This window comes from Chenopodium album, chromosome 15, assembly GCF_948465745.1.
Source record: "Chenopodium album chromosome 15, dcCheAlbu1.1, whole genome shotgun sequence".
Taxonomy (NCBI): Eukaryota; Viridiplantae; Streptophyta; class Magnoliopsida; order Caryophyllales; family Amaranthaceae; genus Chenopodium; species Chenopodium album.
Window position 1 is genome coordinate 7,297,534 of NC_137848.1, and position 16,117 is coordinate 7,313,650.

General features: G+C 38.0%; 1 protein-coding gene across 1 annotated transcript; it reads right to left on the reverse strand.

The window, feature by feature from the left end:
* Positions 1-782: 782 nt before the first annotated feature.
* LOC145580698 (uncharacterized) lies at positions 783-5,869 on the reverse strand. The gene is made up of 11 exons (XM_081637823.1): positions 5,775-5,869; positions 5,451-5,647; positions 5,256-5,366; positions 3,560-4,386; positions 3,350-3,463; positions 3,145-3,241; positions 2,820-2,968; positions 2,555-2,692; positions 1,799-2,500; positions 1,488-1,703; positions 783-1,364 (listed from the first exon to the last, which is right to left on the reverse strand). Exons 1-11 carry the CDS (start codon positions 5,867-5,869, stop codon positions 783-785), a joined length of 3,228 nt encoding a protein of 1,075 aa, XP_081493949.1.
* Between the last annotated feature and the right edge of the window lie 10,248 nt (positions 5,870-16,117).

The following is a 16,117-nucleotide window of genomic DNA, read 5'->3' on the forward strand; positions in this document are numbered from 1 at the left end:
ATAAATATATTACATGCGGTGGGATTTTAAAATGTTGCGCAGTAATTATGAGATGAATTTAGATACTGAGGAATTTGAGAATTTTCTTTAATATTTAACCTTTTTTATTTATTTAAGTTTGTAATTTATTTCTAATTTGGTGGATTGGAAATTTTGAAGAACGAATTTTGAGAAAAAATAGATGATTCTGAGTGATATAACGTCGGACACCCTAAATCGGTACGGTGAGTTGGAAGGCATTATATTAAATTATTAACTTTTACATAGTAGTATTCAGGTTGGATTATCGACACTTTGACATGGACATGAACACTTACGATACACATCATTTTTAACTTAAATTATGGATCTTTAATAAAAATAGTCGAGGCTACGCCTGGTCATGGCCTACATGATTGTGCTCGAATTAAAGTAAAGTAGGTATTATGATCAAAATGCTTTCTCCAACCCACAAATGTTTATTTAGATTTGACAAGAAGTCCTAAAAAACAAAATACACACAAAAACTAGAAGGACTAACTAAGCAATTGTCGATGACGGGCCTGAGCAGCCAACCAGTGAGCAAGGGTAACCCACTGACGAGGAACCTTGCGAAGTTTGCAGATAGAGAACTGCAAGACAAAAAGCCGAATCTCGTGAAGTAACCAGTGGCAAGAAATATCTCCGTCACCACCATCTCGCAAAAGAGAAAAAAGATTCGAACAATCAGAGTAGATAAGAAGACGCCGAAAGCCTCAATGACCAGCAGCCTGAAGAGCCCACAAACATGCCTGTAACTCAGACTAAAAGGCCGAAGAGGAGTGACAGGCTCTCAAGCCACCTCCCAACACAGAATCTGAAGTTACTTCCCTAAAAATCCATTCTGCTCCGACACTAAGATTCGGAGCACTCCAAGCCTCATCAAAAAGAAGGCAAACGTTAAAGGCAGAGGAGAAGTCACCCTGTAGATAGCATGAATCAGAAGCTACCGAAGTAGGGAGAGATGAATTCCCTAACGAGCGAACATGGGACCTGAACCCTTGTGCTAAAACACTCTTAGAGATCCAATCCTGCATCAAATGGAAAATCGCGCCAGGAGACATCACTGCTTGTCTAAAAATCTTGTGCTTACGCGCAATCCAGACTGCCCAACAAAAGGATACAAAGGAGACCAAACCGTCCCAATTCCGAGAGGAACGAATCTTAGTGACTGTATCAACAAACCAATCAGTAAAAGGCTTCCTATGCAAAAGAGGAGGAGAAAAGGCAATCGGAGCACAAGCCCAAAGATGAGAAATGAATGAACAATCACGGAATAGGTGGTCTGATGTTTCACGTTCTTGGTAACAAAACACACAAGTTGGATCGATCGAAATGCCTCGGAGCTGCAGATTCCCGGAGAGAGGCAGAGCATTGTGAAGTAATTTCCAATAAAAACACTAGAGTTTTGGTAGAAGAGGCAATCCCCAGAAGTGCTTCCACAAAGAGGTCGGAATTGCACCCGAGACCCCAGAAGACACCGAATGACTTAGCAACATAGCGTAAGCAGACTTAGTAGTGAAAGATCCAGTCTTAGAAAACTTCCAGTAGACAAAATCGTCCATCGGCTGAAGAGTGCGATCCAAAGCCATGATGCGAAGTGTTGTAGAAGTATCAAAAAGCCGATGAACTAAGGTCGAATCCCACGCGTAAGAACGCAGATTAATAATAGAAGAAACATGTGTCTAAGGATCCAACACACCAGAACCATCACGAAAAACAACAGCCCCCCCGGGACCCAATCATCCTCAAGTATCCGAACCTTGGAACCTGAACCAACCTTCCAAGCTATACCCTGATCAAGAGTGGACAGGCTCGTTAAAAGGCTACGAAAACCCCAAGAAGACCGAGGAATCGTCCGAGTCTTAAAAGAATGAAGGGAAGGATACTTTGCAGTAAGCAGCCTCGATACCAAAAGCTGGGGATGTTGATGAATGCGCCAACATTGCCGAGCGAGAATCACAGAGTTAAAGTTTTCCAACTGACGTATACCTAAACCTCCTAGCCCTTTAGGCAAATGAAGACGAGATTTCAAACCCATCGCTAAACCTCGAGATTGAGAATCAGATTTCCACCAAAATTGAGCCAACAAGTTATCAATGCGAGAACAGATCGAAGGGGGAACTTTAAACACCGACAAGATATGATTGAAATAAGCAACCAAAATCGAATTAATGATTACTAATTTAGCAACAGAAGACAAACCAATAGCCACAAAATCAAAAAGTCGCTTAACCAATTTGTCGATGAAAAATCTAAAGTCAGCCACCTTACTTCGACTGAACTCAACTGGTAACCCCAAATAAGAACCAAGAAAGGGCTTGCAATGAAGTTTCAGGCTACTAGAAAGATAATCACGATAATATTCCGGCGTATTCGGGCTAAACTTAACGAACGACTTTTGTAAGTTAATCACCTGTCCCGATAACCCGCAAAACTCAGTTAGGAGAGCCATAAGATTGTCACATGCTGTAGAAGATACCTGTAAAAACAACAAGGAGTCATCCGTGAAGTAAATGGGAAATTGAAGGGGTACCCTTGGAAATACTGATTCCCTGAATAAGAGAATCTCTTTCGGCCTTGCTAAGCATAGCAGAAAGAACTTCCATACAGAGGACAAACAAATAGGATGAAAGCGGATCCCCCTGAAAAATCCCACACTGAGGCTAGAAGGCTGGGGAAGGATTGCCATTGACTAGCACCTGATAAGAAACTGTCGAAACACACTGACTAATTATATGAATCTAATAAGGTGGGAAACCGTAAGCTTGTAGAACCCGAAGTAAAAAATCCCAATAAACCCGACCATAGGCTTTATTCATATCCAACTTGAGGGCTGCATAAAACCTCTTCTTGGCCTTTGAATTGTTCATAAAAGAAATGACCTCATGAGCAATCAACGCGTTATCGTAATCAACCACCAAACTAGGCAGGATCAAGCGAAGCCGACCTGTAAGACACTTAGCAACACACTTATAAATCACATTGCAAAGACCAACCGACCGAAACTGAGAATTAGCTCTGGATTTTCTACTTTCAAAAGCAGAACAAGGAAGGTACGATTCCATTATTTTGACATATACCTATGAGCAAAGAAGTGCTGAACCGTCGAAACAACGGACGAACCAACGTCAGACCAGTGAGCTTTAAAGAAAGCTGAAGAAAATCCATTGGGTCCTAGAGATTTGTCGTCATTGATAACAAAAATTGCACTCTGAATTTCCTGAGCAGAAAAAGGAGCCATAAGAAGCTGTTGTTGAACTGAAGAGAGAGATGGTAATTACAACTATTCCCACCAATCAAAATCTTGGGTAGAAGCATCGCCAGAGACTGAATAAAGATCTTTATAAAAATTCAAAGATAAAGAGGCGATGCACTCAAAATCTCTTTGCCAGACACCAGACGAATCTCTCAAACCACAAATATTATTTCGACGACGTTGAGACTGCTCCAAGGAAAAGAGGAGACGATAATGAGAAAAACCTAATGCATCCCATTTCACTTTCGCACGTTGACGCCAGAAGAGAAAAGCTGCTTATGCCTGTGCAACTTTCTCGTCCTTAGTAGTGATAAAAATACAACGATTGATACGGGAGGACAAAGCCAAAGAAGCTTGTTGAACTTCCAAAACCAAAGTCTTCCAATTAATCCCCCAGGCCATCTTATGAGAAATGCACCAAGCTAGCAACCGTTCTCTAACAACTGATAATTTCCGAGATAGAGAAAACATTGGGGAGCCCGGGAAAAACAAGGTGATAGCAGAGTGTACTATTTCACGAACCTCAGAGGCCGACAAACACCAGTTTTCCACCTTGTAAGGACGTTTTACATATCCTGATTCGATTGTATCCGAGAGAATAATAGTTGCGTGATCCGAAAACAAGATAGGATGGTGTAAGAGTCTTGTGTCGGGATAATCTAGCAACCAAGCTGAAGAGGCGTAGGCTCTATTTAGACTTTGAAAAATCGGATCTGAATCAATCATGTTATTAGTCCTAGTAAACTTCGGACCAGAAAATGGAACATCAACCAAATCCAGCCCCACACACCAAATAATAAAATCCATCTGTCCTGGAATGGATGAGTTACCCCCCAATTTATCCGAGAGGTATTCAACTTGGTTAAAGTCACCAATCAAGACAATATTTGGAATGGTTTCAAGAATATTAGTTATCCAATTCCAAACCTCCGAGTGAAAAGAAACATAAGGCGATCCATACACAAACATTATATGCTTAATTTCATCTCCTTGCTCCAATTTACATCGAAACACATTATGAGAACTATACAAAGGAACCAAACCCAACGGAGTAAACCAAAATACAAACATACCACCACTAAGGCCAACAACATCCACACCACTACAACCTAAAAAGGACAAATGAGCTAACTTTTACGCAACATTATTAACAAACACCATAGATTCTAAAAGACAAACTACATCCAAACCACGAGAGCGGACTAGAGAAGAAATATAAGGAATTTTAGGGGAGTCCGCTGATCCCAAGCCTCTACAATTCCAAACACCAACTTTTATTTAGACTTTGGTGACCCAGAACGGGAGGTCACCGATCCCTTAGAAATTGTTGTAGACGCTGAAACCAAAAATCCTTTGCGTCTCTTATAAGGTATTAAACACGGAAAACAGCTAGATTCACGAGAATTCTAAAGTTGTTCCTCAGTTAAAAGTGGTGTAGAAGGTTCAACCTCACTACTCAACCGTTTCTTGGTATCGTGATGAGTAACCCATTCCCACCTCTTTTCTCCTATCCTCCGCAATTTCAGACCATAACATGCTACTTTCCTAAACGGAGGTTTTGGTTGTTTGAGAGGTTGTAATTTTTGTGGGGAGAGTGACACATTAAACACCCTAGACTTAAAATTGGGTGGGAATTCTCTCAAAGGTAAGCAATTCGGAGGAGTTGATGTATCGTTGGTTGTTGGAGGAATATGGTGAGTATAATATGTGGACTCAGAGTACAATCTCCTTTTTTATGAAGGGGAGAAGGATGGAGTAGCAGACATAAGGGGCCTCTTCTTTAATTGGCTACTCGAAGGTTGGTTTAGGACAATGTCCTTAAAAATACTCCGAAGATTAACTCGAGTAGTTTTGAATTATTCAGTCCTTTTTAGGCCAATGTTCGAGTTGGAGAGCTTATGGTCAAGATCAAAAGTAGACTTACACCAACCATGTTTGTCAGACACCAATGGAATAGTCTAATCAGAAGAGGAAAAACAAGAATTCTTCTTGTGACCAGCTCTAGTACACTTAGAGCACAAAATAAACAAATTCTCATATCTAATATTAATCCATTTAAACTCAAAGTTTCCGAGGTCCAAGAAGAAACCTAGTAATAACGGTTCAAAAACATGAATTAGTAGCTTTACTCTAAGCAAGCATCTAATTGAACCGAAAAGGTGTTTATCAGTACACAGAATGTTTCCAGCCAAAGAAAGCATCGGTTGTACAACATCATACTCGTATAAGTTCAGAGGTACCTCATCAAGGTGTACCCATATAGCAACCTCATTAAAACTTATATCCCTTATAGAATCACCTGGAGTCCAAGATTTGAAGACTAGAAGAGCCGCCTGGTACGCTGTAGATCCCTGCTCCAACATGACTTCTCTGTCTCAAACATCTTCACATAGAAATAGAAAAATATTATTGAAATTCTGGACTATGATATCCCCAACAGTGGTCTGACACCCATCCTTGGATGCGTTGCTCTGAAAATTGACGGTAGTCTACAAACTTGCCAAGAACCAGGTGACGATGGAGATTGGAGTTATGGGGTTGGTAAAAAGACGGATTCAAGCTTGGGTTGTCGGAAAAGTGAGATGAATCCATATCTATTGATAGAGGAAAGGATGAAAATAGGGTACTCGTAATCAAAACCCAAGAAAAGCAAGCAGAGTATAGAAACCTAGGGTATATGAGCAGAGTATTTAAAATACAAAAACCACTAATTAAAGAGCTTGTGTTGAAGAAAATTGTACTGAATTTAAAAGCAACCTGGGAATAAAGAACAAGATGGTGGAAACATGAAGTAAAGTATGAGAACGAGCGACTCCAACTCTGTAGAATAAAAAGGTGAAAAACTGATCCTTTCTATTTAAAAAGGGGAAAATTAAATAAGGGGAACACTATATAGAGATGAAGGTTAACTGAAAAATTGAAGAAAATTAAAGGTGAAAGTAGTGTTCTTGTTGATTGTTGATGTTGATGTTTATTTAGATTTGTACAAAGGTTGTGGTGATTGTTAATATCTTTCGGGAAGTTTGATAAGTAGAAAAAGGGACACACAATATTTAACGTGGGAAAAATTATTAAAAAAATCTCATGAAAGAGTAGTACAAAAAAAAAAAAGGAATACATGGTGGTGCGTAATAGAGAATGTAGATAATTATAAGGAGTGTAGATAAGTAGGAAGGCTTGTGTACATTGATTGAATGTCCAAGACCTATATTTATAGTTGAAGATGGATCTTGAAAGTCCATTCTTATAACCATAATATTCTAGAATGTTCACGAACTATGTATTCTAGTTGCATCCAATGTCAATATTTCTCTAGAATGTTCAAGTAGACAATTCTAATGAAAAAAATGAGCAAGAACTAACCTTGCTTGATTTTCCAAGAAACTTTCAAAATGTGCACAAATACTCCATCAAAATAATGTGCCAATAAAATTTGGACCACATCCAACATATTGATTGTCAAATAATATAAACTCCTTGATTAGAGTGATTTTCATTGATTAATATTTATAGGATTACAATGAGTAACCTAATCATATTAGGTAACTATAAGATATGTACAGATATCAAAGATAATCTTATACAAAATATATCCTAAACCTAGGATGAGAATATTCTATGGATATTCTCTATCACACCCCCGTAGTCGGAGCGGGAGAAAATCGGATGCTCAGACTAGATCTGAATCACGCATGGAGCAGTAAGGATAGTATGGTAACCCATGATCAAAAGAGAAGTAGTAGACATGTGCCGGTGATGACGATTAGAAGCAACAGCCACGACTTACATAGAGATAAGCACTCCTAGGCATGAGGAGAAGGAGAAGAGCCGCACACAGACTTGGGCTAAGTTGCAGATCCAGAGAAGAAGAAGCTAAGGGATCAAACTATCATCGGGAAGAAGACACTAAACTACTACGGGAAATCAAAGTTGAAGAAAAAAAAAATAAAATAGCCTAAATCCCACACCATTTAACCACTAAGAAGTGTTTACCTCTAAAAACAATTGACCCACACAACAAGATAAATTCCACCAAATTAAAACAAGCTAAGTAGCGGCTGGATTTAGAGAATAACAAATTCCACCGCATGTACTTGTGATAATTAAAATTGACAATAAATTGAAAAGGTAAAAAAAAATAAGTGTTGTTAGTGCCAAAAATCCAACACTCCCTTTAAGTTATTGTAGTGTATTTGAACAAGGCTCCTGCTAAGTAGAAGACCTCCGCTGGGAAGGGGTAAGGAGCAAGACTACAATGTAACTAAGGTGGTAGAGGCCAACAACGACATTGAGAAAAAAATGACAAACAAAGGGGTGGTTCGTCTCGTGGGCCTGGCTCATCCAAGACTATTATCAGGCATCGGATACGCTATGCAAGATTGCATTTCACTCACAGATTAGGCTAAAGAAGGAAGACTATGAGTGAGCTAGGTGGCGTATTAGGTTGAGAACCAAGAGGTAGAGGTGGTGCACAAAGCTCCTATGTGTGGTGGGAATTAGTTGGAGCACAAGAGGGGTTGCCGGTGATGGTCAACCATCGTACTCCATAATTAAAACACGGAAGCAAAAAAAAAGTGTGTTTTGTGTAATTGTTTGTGAATCCCGCCGGTGGGTTTAATTTTCTAACCCACCGGCAGGGGAAGAGAAAAATTTAGATCTAAACAATCCCAAGATCTAACCTAAACTATGATACCATGTCAGATAATATAAACTCCTTGATTAGAGTGATTTCCATTGATCAATATTTATAGGATTACAATGAGTAACCTAATCATATTAGGTAACTATAAGATATGTACAGATATCAAAGATAATCTTATACAAAATATATCCTAAACCTAGGATGAGAATATTCTATGGATATTCTCTATCATTGATATTATGTTTTTCCACTGTCTACTGCCTCCGTGTATTAGTCAAATTATTACTTAATGCAGCTGTTTTAATTTGAGGTCGAAAATGCTTTAACACTCAAGGCTTTGGTCATCTAGACATTTATTGGATGATTCTGAACTTACAACATGAAAATAGCTAATATGAATGATCTGTACTAGAGTTAGTATAATGTGTCAATCTGCGGCATATTGTTATCTTAGATTATCATGGTTTGCTAATTTGCTTTATCGTACGTCCCACAGATTCAACACACTAGTTAGCAAATGGTAAACCTATATAGGTTGTACATTACCTAAGTCTATGCGGACAGAGACCTTTATGTTTATGGCATCATTGGCATAGTTGGGGTCGATCCTTGTTCGTTCCAATCATCTGCAAGTATAATGGCCGTGTTTGGTGAAAAACTAAAGCTGATTGTGTTAGCTAATTTTGACTCGCTAGTTGTATTAACTGATTTGACTAGCTTATTTAATTAGTTGATTGTATAAAAGTGTTTGGTAAGTAGCTTATTGCTTAAAGTTGTTTAAGTATGTGAAATGACTAATAAGCTAAGTGTTTTTTTTAATGCAAATGAGGCCCAAGCCCATTCAGAACTACGAAACAAAACGAGGTCTAGCTATCCTTGAAATTTCCTCCCTAAGAGCATTACTTATTTCGATAGGTAGAACCTCAAAATAATTTACACTCTCAGATTGGTTAACACCTAAGTTAGCTAGAACATCAGCAACCCTATTCCCCCCTATAATAATGAACAACATGAAAGAAACTACCAAAATGATTGATTAAAGAACGACACTCCCTAAGCTGCTAAGCATATGCACGCATTCCCCTCCTTGAAGACTAATATGCTAATTGTGAGCTAGGGTAGGTATTTGTAGTTGGATTTTAATTTAAATGGGGGTATAAATGTCATTTCACCTTAAGATATTGAGTAAGATAATTGAAAAAGCTTCTAAAAAGAGCTTATTTATTGGAATAAGATCTTTAAATAAACTTCACACCAAATACCTTGAATTAGCAATAATCAATAAGCTAATATTTGTCAAATAATCTAATGTTTCTTTGTTAATGTACTCTAACTATACCTTGGTTTTGTACCTGATATGATTACAACACCATAGATTTCATGGGATTCCAAAGGAGTTTTAAATGTTTCAACCCCCATTCTGATGAAATTATAAATATAGAGATTATATAGAGAGAAGCGAAAGAATATTAAAAGTTGTATTCAATCCAATTAAAACTAACTACAATAAAAAGACCTTATATAGGCATAAAAAACAAAGGTATAGCTTTCTTCAAAAAAATAAAAAACCAAGGTATAGCTAAGAATGCATAATCCCATACACAACTAAGTAATCCACTAACTCCATTTAACTCAATAGTCCATATATTCAGCAAAATACTTAGAAACCTAACAAAACATGCATGTTCCTATCCAAATATATAGGAATTACTTTGAATCACTTAGTCAACACTTTCCCCTTACAAATAGAATGCAGGTTGTTAATAGTTGAATATCAACGCCAATAATTCCTCCATAAATCCATAAATGTTGTTAGTTCTTATCAAAATAAGTTAAAGTATCCCAAAACATGCTTTCTCTAATGTTATTGGTTTACTGCTCAATGCTTCTTATGTTTTTCGTTTTGGTTTCTTCAGTATTTTGAACATATTTATGTTCTCTGATCTTGTTGATCCTTAAAGCAAGCAAAGATCATGAATTCAGATGATATGCCTACAATTCTTGGAGTTATTAGTATGATCTTCTCTTCCATATCTTCTAAATTTAATATTTGGTGTCACTAAAATAGCAACGGAACATAAATAATACCCCCTCCGTTCCTAAATTACATTCCTACTTCTCTCTATTATGTGAGAATAAATGCTAGAAGTAGGAATGTAATTTAGGGATGGATGGAGTAAAAAAAATGTATTTGGTTGTTTTTAGGTCAAAACATTGCTACATAATTGCAAGTACTTATCGGATCGGAAAAATAGATAATCTGCTAAACTTGTACTAATTCACTTTCTTCATAACTTTTACTTTTGCAGGCAATGTCACTTCTTTTCTCGTGTTCATCTCGCCGTTGTATGTCTTTTATTTTTTTCATTTATTATCTTGCTTGTTTTTTTAAGATGTAACCAACTATTCTTATATTTTTTTTCAGGCCTAGAATTTGGGAAACTTGGAAGCATAAAGATCTGATCATATATGAGTATCACATTCTTGCTTTTAGTGTAATCTGGTGTATCATGTGGGTGCTCTACTCGATGCCATTTGTGCACCCAAACAGCATTCTCGTTACCACCAGTAATTGTGTTGGGGCGTTTATATGTATATAATCTACCATATCATGTTGTCACGAAATAATTTTCCGTAGTTTCAATAGAGAATGGGAAACGTATTTATACAATCCTAACAAGAGATTAGGGCTCATGAGATAGGACCGTTAGCTATACAATATACACAATAAATATAGGCCTTAATACCCCCCTTCAAGTTGGAGCATGCAAATCAGAAATGCCCAACTTGCCAAGTATATACAAGAATTGGTTTTTACTTAAAGCCTTGGTGAATATATCTGCTAGTTGATCAGTTGTCTTCACATAAGATGGACTAATAACACCTTCCTGAATCGCATCGCGGACATAATGACAATCAACCTCAATGTGTTTAGTACGCTCGTGGAAGACCGGATTCTGCGCAATATACAATGCAGACTGACCATCACAAAACAAACTCATTGCACGGGGATGCGAGACTCCCAAACTCAAAAGTAGAGCCTTCAACCATTTCAACTCATCAGTGATTTTAGACATCGAACGGTACTCTGCCTCTGCAGAAGATTTAGCCATAGTGTTATGCTTTTTAGTCTTCCAAGAAATAGGAGAACCACCAAGAAACACCAACCAACCAGAAACGGATCGCCTCGTCAAAGGACAACTAGCCCAATCCGAGTCACACCAACCTATAATATGTAAATCACAATCCGAGTTCAAAAGGATTCCCTAACCGGGACATCCTTTCAAGTAACGTATCGTACGAAGGGCAGCCTCCCAATGATCCTGTCGCGGTTGTTGCATAAATTGAGATAAGATATGCACCGCATAAGCCAAATTAGGTCTAGTAAAAGACAAATAAATTAAACGATCCACAAGCTGCCGATACATTTCAGGATCAGAAAGAAGAGGGGACTCTGATTTAGCCAGAGTATGATTCTACTCAATAAGAGTACCTGCCGGATGTGCCCCTAACAAACAGACTCTGTAATAATATCAAGTTTATACTTCCGTTGCCATAAAAATATGCCTTTTGGACTCCGTGCAACCTCAATGCCAAGAAAGTACTTCAACACACCCAAATTTTTCATATGAAAACAGTCACTCAAATATGATTTGAATGTTATAATTGTAGAAGAATCATTACCAGATATTATTAAGTCATCAACATACACCAGAACCCTAAGTTGAATAGACCTAGTTTGCAGAGTAAAGAGAGAATAATTAGAGTAAGATTGCAAAAATCCGTACCTTTTTAGAGATGTGGCCAATTTAGAAAACCAACAATGAGGTGCTTGGAGAAGACCATACAACGACTTCCGAAGACGACACACCATAACAAGTTGAGTGCCATGAAACCTAGAGGGAGGTTTCATATAAACCTCTTCATCAAGATCACTGTGAAGGAATGCATTGTGGACATCCATCTGATGCAATTCCCAATTCTTTGCAGCAGCAACAACAAGAAAAGTACGAACAATTACCTTTTTAGCAACGGGAGCAAAAGTCTCGTTATAATCAATACCATCAACCTGATGATTACCAAATATAACAAGACGAGCCTTCAATCGCTCAAGTGTGCCGTCGGAATTAAGCTTGACCTTATAAACCCATCTACAACCAAGAGCTTTCTTACCCGGAGGTAATTTTTCCATCACCCATGTTCCATTGTTTTCCAATGCATCAATTTCTTTTTGCATCGCCTCTCTCCAACCTACATCTTGCATTGCCTCCTTGAAGTTGCGGGGCTTAACCGCCGTATCTATAGCTGCAATAAATACACGGTGCCGCATAGAAAATTTATCATAATTCACAAAATGTGCTAAAGGATAAGGAGTACCTGAGGATCTCGGTGAAGTCGGTGAACTAGGAGGAATAGATGGACTCGAGAGAGATATAGTATGTGCAACGTAACCACGATGCCACCCTGGAGGATGTCGTGACCTTTGACCACAACCCATGTCAATAGTAGAAGAAGAAGAAGAAGAACTCGAGGAAGCATGAGTGCTGTTGGCAGCAGGCACCACGGGCTGGCCGTGGCTGGCAGAAGGTGCCACGGGCTGGCCGTTGTCTAGCCTGCCAGCAGCAGCAGTAGCAGATGGCGAGGCAGCAGCAGTAGCAGATGCGGCAGCAGGGCTGCTGGGGTCGTGGACCGGATCAGGGTCAAGGGAGCCCTCCCCAACCTCTAACACATGCTCTAGGTCGTCCAAAAAAGCATGATCAACACCAACATTTTCTTGTGACATACCCTTGGTTCCCACATTAGCATTAATTGAGTCACTAGTAGGCACAAAGGGAAATTCATTTTCATAGAACTTGGCATCACGTGAGACAAAGATTTCACCAGTTTCAAAATCGTACAACTTCTAACCCTTCTTGCCATTAGGATAACCCACAAACACACATTTTCTACTCCTAGGAGCAAATTTGTCACCCTTAGCTTTTTGGTTATGAGCAAAGCAAAGACACCCAAAAACACGCAATGCAACAAAATCAGGTTGTTTGCCAAAAAGCATTTCATATGGAGTTTTCTTATCAAGTAAACGAGAAGGAGTGCGATTAATAACAGAAACCGCCCCAAGAACACACTCTCCCCACAAATCAAGTGGAAAATTGCCTTGAAACATCAATGCTCTATTGACATTTAATATATGTTAGTGTTTACGCTCTACCCGACCATTTTGTTGAGGGGTATCGACATAAGAGGTTTGAAAGAGAATGCCATATTCATCAAAATAGGGAAGCATGTGTTTGAATTCGGTTCCATTATCATTCGTACACACTTAACAGTAACATCAAATTGATTTTTAACCATAGCAAAGAAAGAACGGAAAGAAGAATAAACTTCAGTTTTATCATTTAGCAAATAAACCCAAACACCTCTTGAAAAATCATCCACTATAGTTAAAAAATAATGAGCACCACAAGTAGAAGCCATCTTATACGGTCCCCACAAATCACAATGTATCAGTTTAAGAATGCGACTAGCACGACTATCACTATCACCAAAACTTTCTCGGGTTTGTTTAGCTAGGGGACAAATTTCACATGCTTTATGTAAACACTTAGTACCAGTACTACCTCGAATAGCAGGAAGTAATTTGACAATTTTCTCCGACAGGTTCCCCAAACGACGATGCCACAACTCAAATGTAGATATCTCCGGACCCGTGATTGCACATACTTTTGGAATACGCCGGAAATAATATAAAAATAAGAAATTTAGGGATTAGAATTTAGAATTTAGGGATTAGAATTTAGAAATTTGGGGTTTAGAATTTAGAATTTTAGGGATTAGAATTTGATTAGCTCCGATAGCATGTCAACTGTCCACTTTATATGACCTAGGAGGTTCCACCTCAAAACCATATGGTAATGAGGGGAGTAGCCCCTTAGCCTTATAAAGTGGACACGACTTTCTCTTTTGTTCAATGTGGGATACACATCCCAATATTTCTCTTCACTTTTATACAATTTCAATGTGTGACAACACTTTCACTCACATGTGGGTTTTCTCATGGGCTAAACACTTCCCCTCACATGTGAGTTGTCCATAATACTTGCCCAGATCACAACACAACCCAACCTGGCTCTGATACCATGTCACGAAATAATTTTCCGTAGTTTCATTAGAGTATGGGAAGCGTATTTATACAATCCTAACAAGAGATTAGGGCTCATGAGATAGGCCAGTTAGCTATACAATATACAAAATAAATATAGGCCCTAATACATGTTCTTTCTAATCTTCAAGACGACAAGGGTAAGATGAAGAGAACCCAATCAATATTATTCATTCGATTAAGGTGCATTGCCGATCCCAAGTTTTGCCATCAGAGGTCAATGGAGGCAGAATACATCGCGGAGTTTGTTTTTTTGGGTGGCTTAACATGGATCACACTTGAAGCATTCGATAGCCATTCTACGAGGTCTGGCTTTGTTGACTTCTTTTGTGATCTCTTTGGGATCATTGGCTCTTCTTTGGATCTAGCCTCACGGTATGTATCTCACTTCTAAACTTGTTAATGTACATATACTACATCCGTTAAATATTAGTTGCAACTTTGGAATATTTTATATCTCACAAAATAATGTATAAACTCCCAGAATTAATAGTGACATTGTCCCTTTATCTAGAATTATGAGTCAATGTAAGGAATGAATTATAAACATCCTTTTGGACAACGAACTAACAGGATAAGCTAACAATAATGAAGCATGTAGAATCCAGAAGAAGGACACATTTATGGCTACTGCTTTACTTCCTGTTTTGTTTTCTCAACGGAGTCGTCAGGAGTGCATATGCCTTGATCAAATTTGATAGTTACATTCTGGTAAGTAATTTATTCTTAGGTTTATCAATAGGCTGATATCATATGTTGGGTGCATTTGTACGTACTACATGATTAAATACTAATCCTTTCTCACTTTTCCATGCTCTCGGTACACAAATTGACAATGCCGTTGGCGCGGCGGTTGGTTTTATCCAGCTTCTTTTGTTCGCTGGCTACTACTGTGTAGATAGATTTAGGACCATTAAGCTTAGTCCAATAGATGATTGTTAGTTGTTGATTTCGTTAAAGACTTGAAGATCGATAAAGAGAGCGTGCTTTTAGAAATTTTAATTTAATTTAAGTGTACATATAACAAAAACTAACAATTTTTCTAGCTACATTGTTATTTATATTTTAACGGGAAATTCCCTGATTCTCATATTGAGAAACGAAATTTGTTTCTCAGGGGGCATTTTCGTGAATAAATCAACAAATTTTTCATTATTGTGGGCTCCACAATTCAATGAATTTGGATAAAGTTGTTGGTTTATTTACGAAAATGCCATGTGAGAAACAAATTTTGTTTCTTACTATGAGAAAGTGGGGCATCCCCTATTTTAACAGTTGCATTGTTCAAGCTGAGTTTATTTTTTAATTTAATTGTTGATTGACAAGGCAATCTTGATTTTCTTTTGTGGTTCTTATGTTTAATTTTTCTAATTTATAATATTGTAATTAGTGTCTTCTCAAATTTTATGATTGTGTTAATCGTGATATTTGCTACCGTTTGATTAGTATATCAGTGATCAGGATGATTTGTGGCCTTTTTATCTGTTAGTATGAACTGAATAACACTTCCATGGTTTTACAATATGTCAATAACGATGAAAACAATAGGAACAAGCAACTTGAGCAATTCCTTTAAAATGTCAGTTCATAACCAAGCTTCAACTACAAGTCTAATCGACTAATTTCTATAGGCCGATATACCAGGCTGAAAGTAGGGTTTCCAAGGAGTGTAGGACTAAACACAACATGATATTATTTGTGTGATAAAACTCTATGGTCAAAAGAAAAAAAAATTGGGACTATTGACCTATAGTTAATCACTGCATGCATACTTGTATTAGATAAAATAGGTTAAACCCCGTGCAATAGATGCACGGTTGTAGGGAATATTTCAAGCATCCCACACTTGAGCCCCACTGTGATCATACACTTAAGCATGGTGGCGTCCAAAGGGAAGGAAGCTAGAGTAAAAGAGTCGCCAACAAGTTTTAGGAACTTGTAAACTATTCACAGGGTGAAGGTTACACCCCTTAACGATCCAGGAGATCGTTAACTCCAATAGGTCTGGAACCATGACTGGAAGTTCGGGGATGAAGGT